Source organism: Alosa alosa, chromosome 19 (assembly GCF_017589495.1).
Source record: "Alosa alosa isolate M-15738 ecotype Scorff River chromosome 19, AALO_Geno_1.1, whole genome shotgun sequence".
NCBI lineage: Eukaryota > Metazoa > Chordata > Actinopteri > Clupeiformes > Clupeidae > Alosa > Alosa alosa.
In genome coordinates, this window is record NC_063207.1 from 22,101,425 (window position 1) to 22,119,992 (window position 18,568).

At 38.3% G+C, this 18,568-nt stretch overlaps 1 protein-coding gene across 4 annotated transcripts in view; it reads left to right on the forward strand.

Moving 5' to 3' along the window:
- Positions 1-17,471, forward strand: part of ktn1 (kinectin 1) — a 42,422-nt gene extending 24,951 nt beyond the window's left edge. For all 4 annotated transcript variants that reach the window (XM_048227821.1, XM_048227822.1, XM_048227823.1 and 1 more), the window contains exons 25-33: positions 1,360-1,449; positions 3,805-3,903; positions 4,662-4,754; positions 4,874-4,966; positions 5,379-5,462; positions 7,287-7,370; positions 7,494-7,583; positions 8,266-8,376; positions 16,330-17,471. In XM_048227821.1, the coding sequence (XP_048083778.1) occupies positions 1,360-1,449; positions 3,805-3,903; positions 4,662-4,754; positions 4,874-4,966; positions 5,379-5,462; positions 7,287-7,370; positions 7,494-7,583; positions 8,266-8,376; positions 16,330-16,362 (777 nt within the window). In that variant the 3' untranslated portion in view covers positions 16,363-17,471. The remainder of the gene's footprint in view (positions 1-1,359; positions 1,450-3,804; positions 3,904-4,661; positions 4,755-4,873; positions 4,967-5,378; positions 5,463-7,286; positions 7,371-7,493; positions 7,584-8,265; positions 8,377-16,329) is intronic.
- The last annotated feature ends 1,097 nt before the right edge of the window (positions 17,472-18,568 follow it).

The window sequence follows — 18,568 nt, forward strand, 5'->3', positions numbered from 1 at the left end:
CTTGGGCTGTAGCCCCTGTACAACCACCACACATCCACTCAAAGACTATTAGAGTATTAGCAAAATTTAGTCACTAATATGGGTACTAACTCATGGCACATTCATACAGGCTTTACCCCAGACATACAGATTTTTCCTCCAGGTGTGAGAAGTGTCGGTGCACACAGAATGTATATGGATTTAAAGGCCGTTTTATGGTTCTGTGTCGACTTGATGTCACGGCTCCGCTGTTGTGAACCTTTTTCAGTTTGCTAGTTGATGTGGCAAGCCATTATATTGTTTTTTTTATATAAATTCAATTTGTTTTACCAAAACTATAAACAACAAATCTTATATTCTGACTACCTTGTTACTGTAACCAAATGTAATTTGTGTGGTGTCTGCCAGCCAGTTATGTTAGCAAGTACTACTTGCTAGCAAAGTACAAAATGTTAACAAAGTTTAAAATGTGATAAATTCAATATTTACAACAGTACAATAGTTTCCCCACATGGTACAACTTACCCCTACGGTGGTATGGTATGGAATAGGTTTATTTCAGATTTTTTTTTTGAAAAAAATCCATCTGGATGTAGTCTGAATATGACTAACAACGTTTTAGACTCTTTTAGACATTTATCGTACAGTTTCTTTAAGTGACATGAAAGCTTGTTACAAAACAATTGAATGTGATGGAGCTTTGATCGGACACTTGTAAAATGTGTGTAGATAAGGTACAGTATATGTAGGTTTAAACTGGGATTTGTAGGGGGTTGGGGGCTATAAGAGGCTAAGGGCTGGCTATGTTGCCTTAAAGTTGGGCTTCCATCCAAATGCTGTAAATATATTATGGGCAGATGTTGATACAGCATATTGAATGGAATGTAACTTGGTTCTGTAAAGATTCAATTTCTTTGGATTTCTGTCATTCACACCCCTGAGAATGTTGTGGTATTCTCAATTTGCTAGAAATGTTGATGTTGAATTTTGATGTAGAAATGATTGATTGAATGATCAAAATATGTATGCCAACACCCCAATTCACACACCAATGAATTGAAATTTCCATTAATTTAATCAAGGAATCCTGATGATTTAGTCAGCCTGCTAAAGCAAACAAAAAAAGATTGCCAACAGCCTGTCAAATGTAAACAAATGACTTGCAAGTTAGTCTGTGCAATAAGAAATGTTAGCTTGTACCGTACCAGGCATACATTAGTCAGGAACTGATTTCCATGGTATTTGCTGATTAGTTTTCCTCCAGCTCCAGGACCTGCAGTGAGGATTCAGTCACTGCTGTACAACAGAATGAATAAGTTGACAGCCAGTGTTGTAGAGTACGGCTTTGAGTGTTCTTGTGTGTGTTTTGTTTTTGTGCAGGAGCATCAGACCGCAGTGGAGTCTTTAGAAGCTGAATGTAGGGCAACACTACACAGGCTCCTTCCTCAAGTTCCCCTCCCTTCTGAACAGGTGTGTATACTACTAGTATCTCACAACCACACAACCAATGTTAATGATGATAAAGTTCATTTTTACCCTCCAGTGCCTTGAGACTATATGAGGTGAGGAGTTAAAAAAAAAAAAAAAAAAAAAAAAAAAAACGGGGTGCCCCTGAACCACCTTACACGCCAGGGCTTTAAAGTGTACGTTCAGTGTAAATTGACCCATAGCCCTGTTGTATAAGCTCACCACACGCAGCCCATCGGAAAAAAATTAGACAATTTGGGACAACGTATGCCAAGTTATGGACAGGCGGCTTAAAGCAGACCCATAGGGGCATCAAAACTGAAACTGAAAGTAACTCCCCACTGCCCCCATGGGTCTGCTTTAAGCTGCCTGTCAATAACTTGGCCTATGTTGTCCCAAATTCTCATTCTTTTTCCTATGGGATGAATGCGATGAGCTTGAACAACAGGACTATGGGTCAATTTACACTCAACTTACACTTTAAGGGATATAGCTACTAGACAACTAGGTTCACCAATCTATTTAAAGATCAGGAATGATATGTCCATGTCGACCAGCTACAGTACGTCACAGTAACCTATTTAACACTAGAATTGCTGTGACGGGTCATTTTGAACTTTTAACCCTTAGAACCCGATTGACGCAAAGTGCGTCAAAAAACACACCCTTTCTTCTCTGTTACATTGCTCCGGAACTGTTCATCGCAGCGAGATGAAACCTTTATTGCATGACAGAGCAGAAGTGGGGCTTTCCAACGAGACTGCACACTTGTCTGTACGATCAAGTATGAAAATTAAAATAAATCATGAAATTACAGTCTATACTTCTCTGCGTTCACCTGCACACCCATTACTCTCGTTTGAATTACTCGTGAATCTGTGATCGCATCGATATGGCAAGCATATCAGATGAAAGAGGGGGCACAGGGCTATCCATTGGCACCATGTTTATCGATCCTTCTGGCTTATCAAAACAGACGAAGTGACTGCAAAATAATAACGTCATGTACACAAACCAACGCTGCACACCCATTACTCTCGTTTGAATTACTCGCGGACCCGTGATCGCATAGATATGCCACGCATGTCAGATGAAAGAGGAGACTCGGCTATCATTTGATACCAAGTACATCCTTCTGGGTTATAAAACAGACGAAGTGACAGCAAAATAATAACTTCATATAGCTGGACTTACCCAACGTTTTGTCTGTTCTTGTGGCAAAGCATGTTTATAATCCAACGCTATCATGTGTTTCTCTATGGCAAAGCATGTTCATATTCCGGTTTTGAGATCCTAGTAAATTCCTGCATGGCATCCAATTCAAGGCTCACATTGCATCCCAATTTGTTCAACAAATAAACACCTTTTTTGCCTTTACTTTATTCATGGCAATGCAGTAAAAAGTTGAGAACTATTATGACTGCATACACATAGGCACGCAGGCTAACACGCAAACCTCGGGGTCAAGTCAGGTCAGATCAGTTAAATTGTCATAGATATGGGCCTTAGAAAGGTCATTTTTCATCACTAAATAAAAATGGCATTTATTTTAAAATAAATCACACAGCACATATTTCTGTAAATTGCTCAGCCCCAGAGTATCCCTTCAACATGGCAATTATATTGCCCGATTCAGGACAGTCTGCCCTACACACACATGAAATGCATGTAGAGCTGTGAGCTTGCTGTGGTGAGATACATGTCGAAATATAAGAATTTTCATAATACACTTTTTATATTTTAATTCTTTAAAAATCTAAATAAAATCAATGCTAGTATTAATACATGAAATGATGGCAGACACTCCTGAAAAAAACAATATATAATATGTGTGTGTGGGCACTTACAATGACCAGAATAAATCCTTATGAATAAAGGTAGTGAAAATGCCCTAAAAACAGCTTAGGGTTCTAAGGGTTAATGAGTTTCATGTACAATGACTGTTTAACATGACTGTGGCCGGCTAGTCTTTGGTAAACTGAGTGACGGCGCGCATAACTTATGTTCACTTACGAGCTATTTGTTGAGTGGCATGAGCTACAGGTGGAAGATGGCAGAATCAAGGCAAAATACTTATGTACAGTAACCAGTAACAGTAACAGTAATCCATTTTACCCTTGCGAGTAACAGACATATGTCATTCACACTCTGTCTGTTGTCATTCCAATTCCGTCTGTCTTAACATCGGCTGCTCCTTCATACAAACAACTGGAGACTGGATATATGCTCTTGGCAGAACACAACTTGGCTCCTCTTGGACTTTTCAGCAAACCTCTGTGGTACACAGAGCAGAGGAATAGATCTTTGTGTAGCTGATGTGATGTGATGTCCTTTTTCTACCTTTTATGTTCTCTCCAGAACCATCAACAGTGGCTGCAGAACTTTGAAAGGGCAATGGCAGAAGTTGAGGCCTCTGCACCCAAGAACCCAGATCCTTTAGCTACAGGGGATGCCCAGGTGAATTTTAGTCTCTTCTTCTCTACAAGGCAACATACACATTTTTAACTGCATGTGTTGATGATGCTCATTCATTGTTATTGTATTTGGCAGATGCTTTGGTCCAAAATGACCTCAAAAACATTTGAAAAGTATTAAAAAGCAAAATTTTGTAAATGCTGTGAAAGCTTAAGATGGTATCTGATTTTCAGTATCTTTGAATCATACTTTAAAGATGAGCAAGAGGTTTAAAACTAACACAGGTCTGTAAGAATTGGTATTTACTTATTAATTAGCATAATTTTATAATGTACAGGGTTCCTTGAAAGTACTACTGGACTGCCCTGCACGTTAGACAATGGCACTGCTATGGTTGAGTTCATAATCTGCCATAATGAGTTTTATTTAAATGTTTTAACGGTTTTCACAGGCTGATGGATGTTTTGTCCGTCCAGTTCACCGGCCACATCTCTTTTCACACAGAATTTTCATATCCAAAGCTTTCTGAAGTTCTGATACTGAGTTTTGATCATTTTAATCAGCCCAGCTAATTGACCATTGACATTAAATTAAATATGAATACTTGCTGCCATGTCCTAGACATAATGGCATCAAGTTTCTGTGGCAGCTCTGGCTGATGGGCTTATTGGCCTCCATCATTGCTGTTTGCAGCTGTATTTTTTGTATGTTGGTGTATATCATAGAACCTTTCTATTCTGCAGAATTTTTTTTTTTTTTTTTAAAGATTGTCCACAGCTAACATCTTTGTCTTTCTGTAGCATGCCATGTTGGAAAAGCTTAGAGAAGCAGAAGAGGCCCATAAGGTGTTGCAGAAAGACTGTGATACTTACAAAAAAGTGTTGGCAGAGACGGTACGTTAATATTCTATTGGGTCACAAAATATTTCCAAATTCACAGCAAAGAAGAATTCTTTTTGGATATTTTTTTTATCCATCTCAGAAAGTATCTGTTTGTCTTTATTTGTCAACAGGAGGGCATCCTCCAGAGACTACAGAATAGTGTGGAGCAGGAAGAGTCTCGCTGGAGGATGAACCTGGAAATGACACAAACAGAGCTGAAAGAGGTGGATGTGTAAACTAAAAGCTTTGTTGTGTAACTGGAATGAAATGTATTTCAATATCCTGTTTTTTGAGAGTACCGGTAAATGTATGAACGCTACTGTTCAAAGGTTTGGGATCACAATAGAAAATTGGCAAGGTTCTAAATAATTTTCACTTGAAATAAAAGTTTGATGTGTGAAGCTGTCATAGAAGGATTTTCTATTTGCAGCAGTGACAGCTTTGCAGACTTTTTGCATTCTAGTTTTCAATATATAAATATAATCTGCCAATATTTCAGTTGTGCTTTCTGAAGCAACTCCCAGCCTTTTCAAAAGGAATCATAACTTTATTATTACTCATTTTTTGGTGTTTGTTCTTTTACATCAGTAATCAGTGTTCAAACCCACTAAAATAATAATGTTTGTCTCTGTTCAGTTGAGGAAAGAGAAGGAGCATTTGGGGGAAGAACTTGAGCAAGCTGGACGCGAGAGTTCCACCTATCTATCGGAAATCCAAGAGGTGAGGCTTTAGGAAAAGTGACAAGTTCTTTTGGTAAAGACCACAAAGAAGCTTTGCCGTTTGCACCAGGCTTTTTAAATGCTCTGAAGCACTCTCCAAGCACTGTGCATTTTTGATGGTCTTAACCAGGGTTCTAAATTAACTTTTTTGATCACCAGCCAATGTGGCTGGTAACATTCTAAAGTTACTAGCCAATCAGAATTTTTATTAGCCAATTTTTTTCCGGTGAAAATAAGAGAATTATGAGTTTATGAGATGAGTGTCACTGAATGCATTTGATCATTGTTGGCATGAATACGTACCACAAAATATACACAGAAAGTGCACTTCATTTCATGTTTGGGATCTTTATCTATCTATTTCTCTGTCGATATCCTCATCCCCTGCTTCATTCCTATTCTCGCCCCCATAAGTCTGTCCCAACCACTGCCACATTTAGTTTAATCTTAACTTAATAAAAAGGAGATATCAATTATCATCAACAATGACAAGCCAGCTAGAACCTGCCACTCGTTTTCTCTCCCTCTCCTGCACACTCAGACGCATTCTCAATTAAATGAAGTAGCATAGGGCCTATGTTCAAGTTGGATTTTTATAGAGAGGACCCGAAAAGTATCATCTTTATGTAACATGCTGTTGGTGCATGTTGACATTGTATACCTTCTCTAACAAGAGTGAAAAACAGTTTGCAGTACAGCTACTATTTTTTGGCTAAATGTTGGTCCCTCCTCTGTCTCTTGGTGCCCTACGCACAGTGTGTGATGCGTGTGGTGGTGGTGATAACTGATCAGGCTACCTTTTTAAAACTGAAAAATTTTGCCTACAAGCTCCTCACTTTCCATCTTCAGCTAACTCAATAGACAATAAAATAAACGATCTTGCTGCTTCAGGTTTTGCGGCCTCCGTTACATGACATCAGCCCCCCACAAAGGAAATAGGTAAACACAATGTGTTAATTGCTTTAATATTTCGTAATGCATTATGCATTTGTGTTATGTAAATGTGTTGGGTACTTTTTACTTTACTTTACTGGTTAACTCCCACCTCTTTCAGTTTATGCTCCCTGCTCTGGCTCCATTCGTTCTTCTAATTCCTTGTGTTTTCTGGTAGACGCTCCGTTCGTTTCCATGGTCTCTCGCGCTGGTTTCACTGCAAACTGCGTGCAGCCGACATAGCATTACGGCACAGTGGTCATGGGAAATGTAGGAAGTACTGCCGGGGGATAAAACAGAGCCTTATGTATCATGCATGAATGCCTCATGCATCACCGGTCAAACTGGCTATTAAGTTTTTATTAACACCCGCCAAAATGAATTTTAACCCGCATTTGGCGGGTTGGTGGGTGTTAATTTAGAACCCTGGTCTTAACCTCTCTGTTCTATTTTGTTGGTTTAAGAGTATAGCAGAATCTTGCAAATCCTAACTCGGATGTGGTGCTCATAATGCGTACCTCCTGCTGCATTATAACATTTTCAGTCTAAAGTGCCAACTAATTTAATTGTTGATTAGTTTGAGGTCATTTCAATAATTAATTTCAATAATTGATGGATTATTAAACTATCTACCTCAATCCCTAAGGGCTTCATTTTTGATTGACTGTGAGGAAGGTTCCATCATAATGCTCTTTATTAAGGAGTAGTACATCTTCAGGGTAAATTTGATATTGATATTTGTTTGGCTGTGGAGGACTGCGCATTATTGCTCATTTAAAAAAAAATCTTACCAGATAACAGATTCATACTCCTCATGACCTCAGTCGGCAAAACTCTGGTGAAGAAGTTCTTATTTAATGTTTTGAATGACTCAACTGGGTTTCCATTACAGTTGAAGACTCAACTTACCGAAGCCATTCGCAAGCTGGAGGCAGAAGAAAGCGAGCGACAAGAAGTCACTGGGGATCTCTCTAAGGTAAGAAGGACTTGATGAACGCAGCGCAGAGTGCATCATTCTTTTAACTGGTTGATAGTATGTCTACTTCTTCACCTGTCTTTCTAGTCCTGGTAGTCTGTGACTTTGTCTGTCTTCCTCCAGGCACAACAATCCCTGGAGCACATCCAGGACATCATAAAGGAGGCTGGGCAAGATAATCTGTTGGAAAATAGCAGCCTGACCACACCAATGGTGAGACAAACATAAGGAAGCGGTACAATGTAACATTAATATTGTATACATTCATTTGGGATTCTATACTTTCAGCTATACAATATGGTTCATTGACATGCAGATTATTATATGTTGGAACTCATAACATTTGAGTACCGTGAAAATGTCTTTTTGTGTCTATTCTTTTCCTACAATGATATTCCAGGGGGAAGTGAGGACTACCATCTCATCAATTTGCATGATGTAGCCCATAGACATCGACAAGATTGTGTCACACCAAAATGAAAGCTCTTTAGAAACTAAATTAACTCTCATACAACTGTGGAGCGCTTTAATAAACAGCATATACTCTAACTATTTTGTCAAAAATCTATAGTATCTCAGCACCTTATATTATTTCTTATCCATTGATGTGGGCTCGAAACAATTCCAGAGGATTCTTTGAAGACAGTGGTATAGACCTCCTCAAGTTTTAAGCATACAGCTCTGGAAAAAATTAAGATACCACTGCACATTTATCTGATGTCATCCTACAGTTGCTGAGTGACATTCGAATGAGTTGACAGTCATATTAAAAATGAAGAGACCACTGCAAATTTATTGACACATTTATTATTGCGCTTCTCAACTGTAGGGGGACCCCGAGAGCAAATCTTCTTTAAGTGCTGCTTTAATTGCTCCTTCTGCATGTGTTTGTTAGGAGGACATGGACTGCAAAGAGAAGATGTTGGCCGGCATGAAGCAAACGGTTAAGGAGCTCCAGCTTCACCTGCAGTCGGTTAAGAAACAGCTCACTAAGGCCCAATTAGGGGTAAGCAATGCAAACATTTCTCACCCACGTTCTGTAATTTAAGAGCTTTGTGTTAAGTATGTGTTAACCTTGGCCATTTACTTATTAGTTCTTACCCATTCACTTATTACACCAGCCACTGGACTATGATGTTAGTCTAAGTTTGTTTTTTTTGAAGAAAGTCCGCACACCGGAGTTAGTTTTTTCCCCTTGCTTATTAAAATGCTCCTCAGAATGCTACAGAAAGTTCCATTAACGTGAATGGGCCTTCCCAGTCAACTACAAAACAAAGACTTCAACATCCTTATCATCACCCGGTCAACTACAAATCACTACAGAACATTTTTTTAAACTTTGGCCTCAGATGCCGTCAGTGGACTTTGCTCTGTTAAAAGTAGGGTTGGGCACCGAAACACGGTTCTAATATGGCACCGGTGCCGACGCAAACGGTAGTAACTGCATCGAATAACAACGTGGATTTCGGTGCCTCATTTCAGTGCTTAAATCGCATTTATATATATATATATATACGAGGCATCACTGCATATCATGAACCATCTCTAATTTCTTGCTCTGATAGCAACACATCCAGATACAGTTAGCTAACATAAACACTGGATGTATAAACCAGAGGGGTGCACCACATAGGCGAGTGGACAGTGTTTGACAGCTTGTGTGAGCCTTAGGCTACTTTAAAGCGATATCACAAGCTCCTGTCAAAATCTAGCAGTGAGCCTAACTAGCCTACACACAAGCAAAAGGCTATGAAACAACATCAACACTATACGTTACACAATATCCTTGCTAATGCTCTGGCATACTGGCATTTATTTGAAATGTTATCAGCATATAGCATCACAATGAATATGAAGATCATGTTAAAAGTTAGCTGGCAAAAACATAAATATGTAGGTTACATACCTGATGTCACTGAGCTGTTAAAGAGGCTACGGAACCATCTCCGTACGTTATCGCTAATTAAACTCAGCTGATTGGTGTTAGCGCATATCCATAGTTGCTGTTAAAATGCCTGCAAGCGCTGGGAATCAAAACAATTCAACACCGATTGCCATTGTCCATGACCTGTCAGTATGGCAAGCGGTTTTAACATACCTTATGGCAAACCGCCTACACTGGGTAAACTTGAAAGCAGAGCTTACCATTGTGCGTGCATCCATCAGTGTTGTAGTCAAGTCACTATGCCTCGAGTCCGAGTCCAGGTTCGAGTCCCCAGTGTTCGAATCCGAGTCGAGTCCCTATTGATCAAGTCGGGTCCAAGTCCAGCACTAAAGTAAGCATAGCCTACATGTCGTTACATTTTTTCCCATTGCAGATGAAATCCTTAAAAGCAAAACGGACAATCTTCTGTCTCCAAGCAGGGGTGCCATCACTTGTGTGAAAGTAGTATTGCCAAATTTCTTGCCAAACCCAATGTGTTGTATTTATTATATCGGAGAGAATACCATACCATAGCCATACCATGCTCATAATAAATGAGCAATCCACATCCCAATCGCACAGGCCATTAAGTCACATTATGCTGTTACTGACTGCTGACAATTGTATAGGCAGTGTTGTAGAAGTTCATACTTCACTAGATGGACGTTGGAGTAGGCTTATTTTGTAAGAGGTAGTGTGGATCATAAAAGGGCCTCCCCCGGCATTTAAAAAAAACTCTGGCTGTTAAATAGCCTACACAATTTTAGCGCAGTTTGGGAGGGGCAGAAACAGAGCAGGGCCCGTCTTTGTAGCTTCTTTCTGACTCCCGTTACGTGCATAATGTTATCACTTCACTGACACTATGGAGACATATTTCACGTCAACAATAGAGATGAAAACTAGCTTTCGGTTAACGGAGATGCAGATCATCTGCCTAATTAATTTCTTTGTGCAACAGGCCACATTCTACGTTCATTTCAGCAAGATGAGTGAAATAAATGTTTTTTTAAGCTGCCATCGCCATAGGCTACTATTTGCTACTATATTCACCTGTTAGAAATAGAACAAGTTGCTATTTCCTTTTTTTTCGTGCAGTGGATTAGGCTATCAAATCGCTCATTTGAACAGTAACAGTAATCCACTTCATTCATGGTTTTAAATATAGTTGTTTCTGGCCTACCCACGAGAGGTTTAGTTTGTCAGTTTCACTTGCGCAGACACGTAGCCCTACATTGAAACCGATAATAGCCTGCTGCAAATTAACAGACAGAAGCACGGCAGGGCACGCCCCAAATGAAAATGAATGAATGGAACCTTGCTTCTCGCGTCAGTCAGGAAAAACACTGTTCACCAAGATCAGCTATCCAGCAGTAGTGTGCAAACAGAAAGTGCAAGTCTTTTTTTTTATCTATTTGTAGACACCTGTGCTATAAAATAATGATAAAATAAATATAAATACAAATTATGAAAAGAAACAAAAAAACATAAAAACAGGTATGTGTGTGTTTCACACCAAATAAAAATATTTTCCTCTCATAACTTATTTAAACCTGGCATATCAAAATTTCAAAAGGTCATGGCTAGAAAGTGGTCAGAGATAAAGTCCTACTGTAAATGTAAAAATATTTGAGTATAAACAAAAGTTTATGAAGGGGGTAAATTTGCTCATCTAATTTGCCACTGGATGGTAAGCACCTCAAATTATGCACCTTTCAGTCAATACTGGATGTTGAACTATTTGAGCAGGTTTACTTTCTTTTTGTCATATTACCCAAATAACAAATTAACCCTTTCGTGCCCGTGCCGAACATTCCATTTTTGGTGCTGGATGACCTCCTTACACAAAAAACCTTATTTCTTGAGTATAATACATACCATCAATGGGATATACATACCATTGTAATCAGAAGGGTCAGTTCTATCAAATGATGTAAAATACATATGGTAATGTTGATATAGTAATGAACAGTCTTTGAAAATCCTCTCCAAATGTATACCGAAATTCGTTAAAATTGAATTTCATTCGCATAAAAATGAATTTTCATCATATTTCTATCTGAGATATAGAGAAAAATATAGAGTGTATGACATGTTCAGCAAGTTGTGGGCTATTTAACAAAAAAGACTGAATTGGAATATCATTAACCTTTCAAAAGTTATGATAAATTAAGTGATAAGTGTAAAAAAAATGCAGGAAACGGGATTTAGAATGTTGACAGAATTCACATTCTCTTTCTCACCAAAAACATAAAAGTATGCATAAAAACTAATAATGAAGTCAGACACAATGGTTTAGATTTATTTGGTCCATAAGAATAAACCATTTATTTGTATATAAGCAAATGCTACAGTCAACAATAATGATATATAAAAGAAAAACATGTACCTTACCAGTAATACAGGAAGTAAGTATACTGTATATTTATTGAAGATCAATTCTGAAGAGACATAGAATACATTTGATTCAACAGATACAACTTCCTTATTTAAATTAGTGTAATATGAAAATGATATACATCTATAAAATGTATTATTTATGAAAAGCTAGGAATACAATCAACTTCAACATCACTCAAAAATCAATGTGTCTAAACATTTGAAAGTGGATTACATAGAACAAGCCTGTTGAGAATAAACACATACACACATATACACACAAACTCACCCACACACACAGAGGAGGATGGGGAAAGGTGGGGTGGGGAACCTGAAGGTTAAACACAGAAGACCTATGACTCATAACGAAACGCATCCCCTTCTGTAGAATGCCAAATCTGACAGCAATTTTGTTTACCAAAAAAGCAGTCACCTACCGCTAAACTCCAGGCCATACAAGCTACTTTAGTGTTATTATGTATTGTTTTTATAACAAAGCCAACAATTTTTCTTTGGCTCCTGCTGTACAGGAATATGTACTTGATGAAAAGACGACAGAGTAGTAGTTTGAGCAGCTGAAGGCGAGGCTGAAATTTTGACGGAAATGCCTGCCAGCTGTTGTGATAGATTTTCGCCAAAGTCTTTCTGGCTGTAGCTACCAAACCTAGGTTCAACACCAAATTCTGCATTGCCAAACTTGAAATAATAAGAAACTACTGAAACAGCAATGTCAATGGAGAAAAAGTGTACACAATATGTATTTCTCATTTGGTCAACGCTCCCTGATCCCTTCAGAGACTTGGTTCACCAGTAGCAATGGATATTAGGGAGGGAAGTGAAGTCCCATGTCAATGATCAATCCCAGAAAACTGTGAAACTCTTCTGGGGTCTCTTCGTCCCATGCCCCTGCACTGTGTGTTTGCATTCGACGGCCTACTAATCACAACCTCCCACCCGTTCCGGTTGGTAAAACCACATATGCCTGGGACAACAACATAAAAATCAACATAACAAGTGTTTTAGTGGCAGTCTACACCACCCTACGCACGCCACCTAAATCTATACCTTCTTCCTCCATCCTCACATGGTCTTCAACATTGTGAGCGCAAGCTCATCAGCAGTCAGCTACCTCTTCAGGCCTGCAAGGAGGTCTGTGTAGGTCTTGTCATCCTCCATCTGAAACAACAGTAAAATCATACAAATGTAATACATTTATTAATTTAAAAAATAAAATCACAAAACTACAGATGTGTGCATGTGTGCACATACATACACAAGAAGAGGTAGCCTAAACTATTGAAGCATTTTGAGTAACTCAAAAATATTTAGAAGTATGAAAAGTAATTTTATTACACATGGGTTTAGCTACCCTAAATCTGATTGCCTGGCTGCCATTAAGATAAAGACAGATTACATTTCACCTAGTAACTAACTGCTTAAATGCAATAATGACATTTCTGACATAATGTGATTTCACATCATGTTTTCTATAAAACTACATATTGAGAAGAGTAGAATATCAAGTCATGCCATCTTAGAAAATGTTGAGACAAGCACGTCTGATGTTTGTCATTTAGAAGTTAGCAAGGTAAAACAGTTCACTACAAACTGCCTAGCTGAGGTAACAACCCGAGGAGAGGCAATACGTTAATTAGCACTACATTTCTGACAGAATCCATGATTTCACATCTTGTTTTCTACAACTACATATTGAGAGGAGTAAAAATATCGCTCAACTTATTTCATGTAAGAGAACGAACTTAGAAACGCTGCCATTGATTTATTCAGCTTTGGTATGCTATACTGACTTGCCAATATAATGCTTACCTAACAAGCAAATTGGTACTAGAAAACAAACTTACTTACAGGTTATATACTAACAGGTTTTAAATGAAATTGTCAAATGAAAATAACTGATATCAAAAGCAACGAGAATACTGCAAGCAGTTCAGAGTAATGCAGCTAGCTAAAGTTACATGACGATGCACTTAGCCCCCGCTATGCCATAATGTTGACGCTGATGAGAAAGCATATTACGGTCAAATAACATTATTTTATGACTACAAATTAAGATTAACCATAACTAGAAACGATGTAAAATATATATTACCTCAGTTTATCCAGCTGTGTGGTTTCCAGTCGAGGTAAACTCCAACGAAGTGCAGGTGGCATCTGGCGTCCATGTTAAAATGTAATCGACTGAAGTGAAAAGTTTTTTTCACGACTCATCTTCAAGTATCCAAAACATTTCGCGCCATAAACCCCTTAACCAATCATATCAAATTGAAGCTTATGTTGTCAGCATTACGGGGATTACAGAAATAAAATCAGTCATTGGACAGCTGAGATATTAGATGATTGGTCATCGTTAAAATTTTAACGAAATTAGAACGGTCGGGCTTGTAAGGGTTAACAGGAAAACAGTAGGCCTAAGATGTAACAATAGTAAACTATTACTAGCCTGTTCCACAAACCGTTATTATAGGTCTACAATAAAGTAGCCTGGTCAAATCAGTACTATTGCGGGTGACTTTGTAGTTCTTCAGAGCTGTCTGTACCACGTCCATTGCGGACACTATCATCACGATTACCACTGCCACCTCGAGCTATTTTGGGCAAAGGATCGAAATAAGCATGGTATGCTTAGTGGACACCGTCGTACGCAAAGACGCACCTCCATTCACAGACGCACCGTGACTATCACTGTCAATAGACGATCGATCATTATATAATCTCCAAAAGGCAGATATTCTCCTTCTGAATCAGAATAGGTGAATAGCATAGCCTACCCAAGACTTCATCACACGTGAACGTTTTTTCAACATTTGGTGTAGGCCTATTTCTGCTTCAATTTGTGCAAAACTATGGCCTGCATCGCTTCCGCGTCATTACAAACAAATGCACGTCTTCATGTTTCTCGCATGTAGGCTAATACACTGTATTTCCTGAAAACTGTGTGCAGCGATTTTGGCCTTGAATCAAGCTCTGGATGTCTAGCAACTAGTGGAGGAGAGTACAAATGAGATTTGTTACCGTACTTGAATCTATCGTCTATTTTAATCAGTGTCAATGTTTGTCCCAATTAAAAATACCCTCAAGGGCCGGATTTGGCCCGCGGGCCGGGAGTTTGAGACCCCTGGCCTAAGCTGAGTGTAATCTTAGGTAATGTCATGTCATGTATGAGAACTAATATTGCCTGGCAATACTACATTGAAATAGCGGCGGCCATGTCTTCAGGCATTTTGGTGTTAAAGTTAACATTAGTTTGCTTTGCATGTGAACATGATGTGACTTGCGATGTATGACACGAAGCAGTAGCCTAACATTCCCTTGAACTAAAATTAGTAGCCTATTACAAATAATTTAGATATTAGAATCATATAGCAAATTATAGCCTAATGACATACTACAATTATAGCCTTATGATCTATTACAAAAAAAGTCCTCGACGAGTCATCGCGAGTGCGAATGCACGAGCAAGTCCAAGTTCGAGTCATTTAGTGCTCAAGTCCAAGTCAAGTCACGAGTCTCTACATTTAGCTAATGACTCGGACTTGAGTTCGAGTCTCTGACTCGAGTTCAAGTCACGGACTCGAGTACTACAACACTGGCATCCATGGCAAGCTGTTTTAACATTTAAATGTATTATGCGTAGGAGCAATGAGATATTAATAGTAAATTCAATATAACAGTTCAATTTCATGTTCAAATTTGTCTTATAAAAAAAAAAAAAAAAAAAAAAAACAAACAATTCATGCTTTAGACCAGGGGTTCCCAAACTTTTCCACGACAAGGCCCCCCAAATACCATTAGGTTCTGGCCAAGGACCCCCTTGATGTTTTATTAATTAAACCCATCGACAATACTATGGTAAATGTAAAAATACATTAAGCTAATATAATAATTATTTTAGCCACAACCACATCGCGATGGAGCATACAGTGTGTAAAAAATGTATTTGGGGCTTTCTGCTATATGAGAGCCATCACTCTATACTATTATTCCCAGTCATTATCATGGGAAATATGTTCAGATATGCGTCACATTATTGTAATGGAATTGTATAACAACCCTCATAGTATATTTTAAATGTTTCAAATGTATTTATTTATTTATTGCTTTTATTTTCCCCTCCAACTTGCTGAGGCCCCCCTGGTACCCCCTCGCGGCCCCCACTTTGAAAACCACTGCTTTAGACCATTTTAATTTAAAAACAAAGTACCAGTTCAGGCACCAGCACCGTTTTAAAGGTATCGCTTTAGCACCGGTATCGGATAAAACCCAAATGATACCCAACCCTAATTAAAAGTAATAAGTTCTAAACTTTGCCGTGACATGACACGAGTCAAACGCCCCAGTGGGTGTTGGCCTTTACTTGATCTTATTCCAATGTCACCGACCGTCATCAATATTACTATACCATCGGTTTTCATCTATATTTTAATGGTGATCCAACATCTGCTTAGCATTGAGATTTGACAGGGCAGCCGTAGCTTAAAGGTCATAGAATTGGGCGCGTGGTGGAAGTGTGACTCTTGAGTACTTTTGTGTAGGGCATGGAAATAAAAAATACATTGTTTTCAGATGATGATTGTGGTATCATTTTACATTGAGCATTGAGTATATAACAGCCATGTTTTGTTTGTGTGTGTTTTTCAGGTAGCAGGGGACAAAGACTCAACTGGGGTGTAATTTAGAGAAGGAAAGCGGAGTTGTAGACTAGCCCTGTGCAACATCTACTCCTGTCATTGAAACTTGGATAAGACCTCCCTTTCTTCATGGTCTCTTCCTTTGCGGTCACTCTCATGTTTGGTTTGTTTATAGTGCAGCCAGACGCCCTTCAACACATGTAAAAGCATTTGGATGTTAGCGGTCCCTTTTTCCTTTGAAGAGAAGCCATGGCCTGGGCTTATGGCTTCATAAACATGGGTCTATGGACTGGCTCAGAAAAGATGTACTCACACTGGATTACAAACTACACACTCCAGTTTTCTTTCTTTTCTCATGCACTTTCTTTCCTTGGGTCATGTGGTTGCAGAACAGATACCCTCATTCTATTTAACACACACACATACATGCACACAGACATCTTTCAGCTGCTAGCTGAAGCAGAGGGCACTGATCACATTATATGAATTAACAGATCTATCCTATCCCTTTGAGTTCCTACTCATCCAGTTATGTTACTTGTCCACAGTAGACCTTGAAAAAGCAGGCATCCAGGTGATACAATCTACCTTAACCTGCAGTTGTGGCTGTTTTTATTTACTTCCACAAAACTTAGCCACATTAGGAATCCACCCCTAAATAATTGACTGGTAGGATTTTTTAGTTGTTGATTATAGAGCCAAGGAGATTACCAGAATGTTTTTTTTAAAGCGTCTATTTTAGTTGAAACTATTTTAAAACGGTAATATAAAGTGTCACATTCACCAGGTTTGAGAGGACTCCTGAGTCCTTTTAGGAATGGGGTATCATCCATTGTCCTTCAGATGTCATTCAGTAATCCTAATGTGGGGAAATACATTTTCAATTGCGTATGGTTGTTTTTGTTGGTGATTTATTGCAGCTTAAATAATTGGGGTGTCGGATAGAGAAAGGTATAGATTTCTCTGTGTAAATTGACTTGAATTGATCTAACAAAATGAGAGAGCGAGAGAGAGTTGTCTGTCTGTAACGCAACACTTGCTTCACTGTTACTAATTTCATTAACACTCAAGGTTTTTTTTTTGTTTTGTTTTTTTTTGTAAAACAGGTGACCGTTATTAAAAGGGATGCTTGATAATATATATAATTATATATACCTGTTGTCCACTGTTTATTGCCTATAAGAGACACCTCAGTACTTCAAGTTTAAGATCACGTTTCCCTAATTGAAGTCCATGAATATGTGATTCAAGAACCATTTACATTAATGATATATCTTTAGCCACACAGCTATAGGTTTAATCTATTAGTATGCTCACACAGCACATCATATAATTGTTCTTCACAAATGCAATGACCCCAACCTATTATAATGGATGGATCCTTGTTTTAGTTTTTGTCCTTGGTCATAAAATCTGAGTAAAAGAATCAGGCTCGAAGCTACATGCTTATGTCACAAATATAGTAATACATATTAGTTATTTCATTGACACAATGCGGTGTCCCATCAGAGAAAAGTCCCTTGAGTTTGGTCCATCTCAGCCTAAATTATCGGGTCAGGAACTTGAGGGAGAAAATCCATGACGGGGATCTGATTAGTTTACTAATATAATAGTGTTAGTCTAGACCAGGAGTACCCAAATTCTTCCCCATCAAGGGCCAAAAATGAATCGGGGTGGAGGGGCGTGGGCCAAAACTAAATGTTTAAGTCTATTTAAGACCATTACATTGAAATGTATTGCATACTTGTGCAAAATTAACATCATTATTATCATTACTATAAAAGGTAGAATAATTTTGAAGTTATAAAAACACTACTCTTTGCAGTGCTTGTCTTTGCACTGGTTACTGTATGTAATATTATGAAATGATTGAACATCCATATGGCTGTTTTAAGGAGTAGAAATATACGGTGTATCTGAAGCAATCAAAATCTTTGGGGGGAAAAAAAGCATATGGAGCAATTCTATGTCTCGGAAGAAAGTTATTTGCACCAATATGAATTAATATAAAACAACATGCCCCTATGGGACAAATTGATATTCTTCAAAACATTTTTTTTTTCCAGGAATGGAGACATAATTGAAATTTGGACCATATTTTTTAAAATGTTTTGTGCAACACAATATGTTCAACATTAAGAAGACACATTAAGGAATAATAAAATAAATATTCATACAACTGACTAGGATCTGCGCTGACAGAAGCTCAATAGCGCCTTCCTATAGCTCCATCTACACTGTAAAACAAT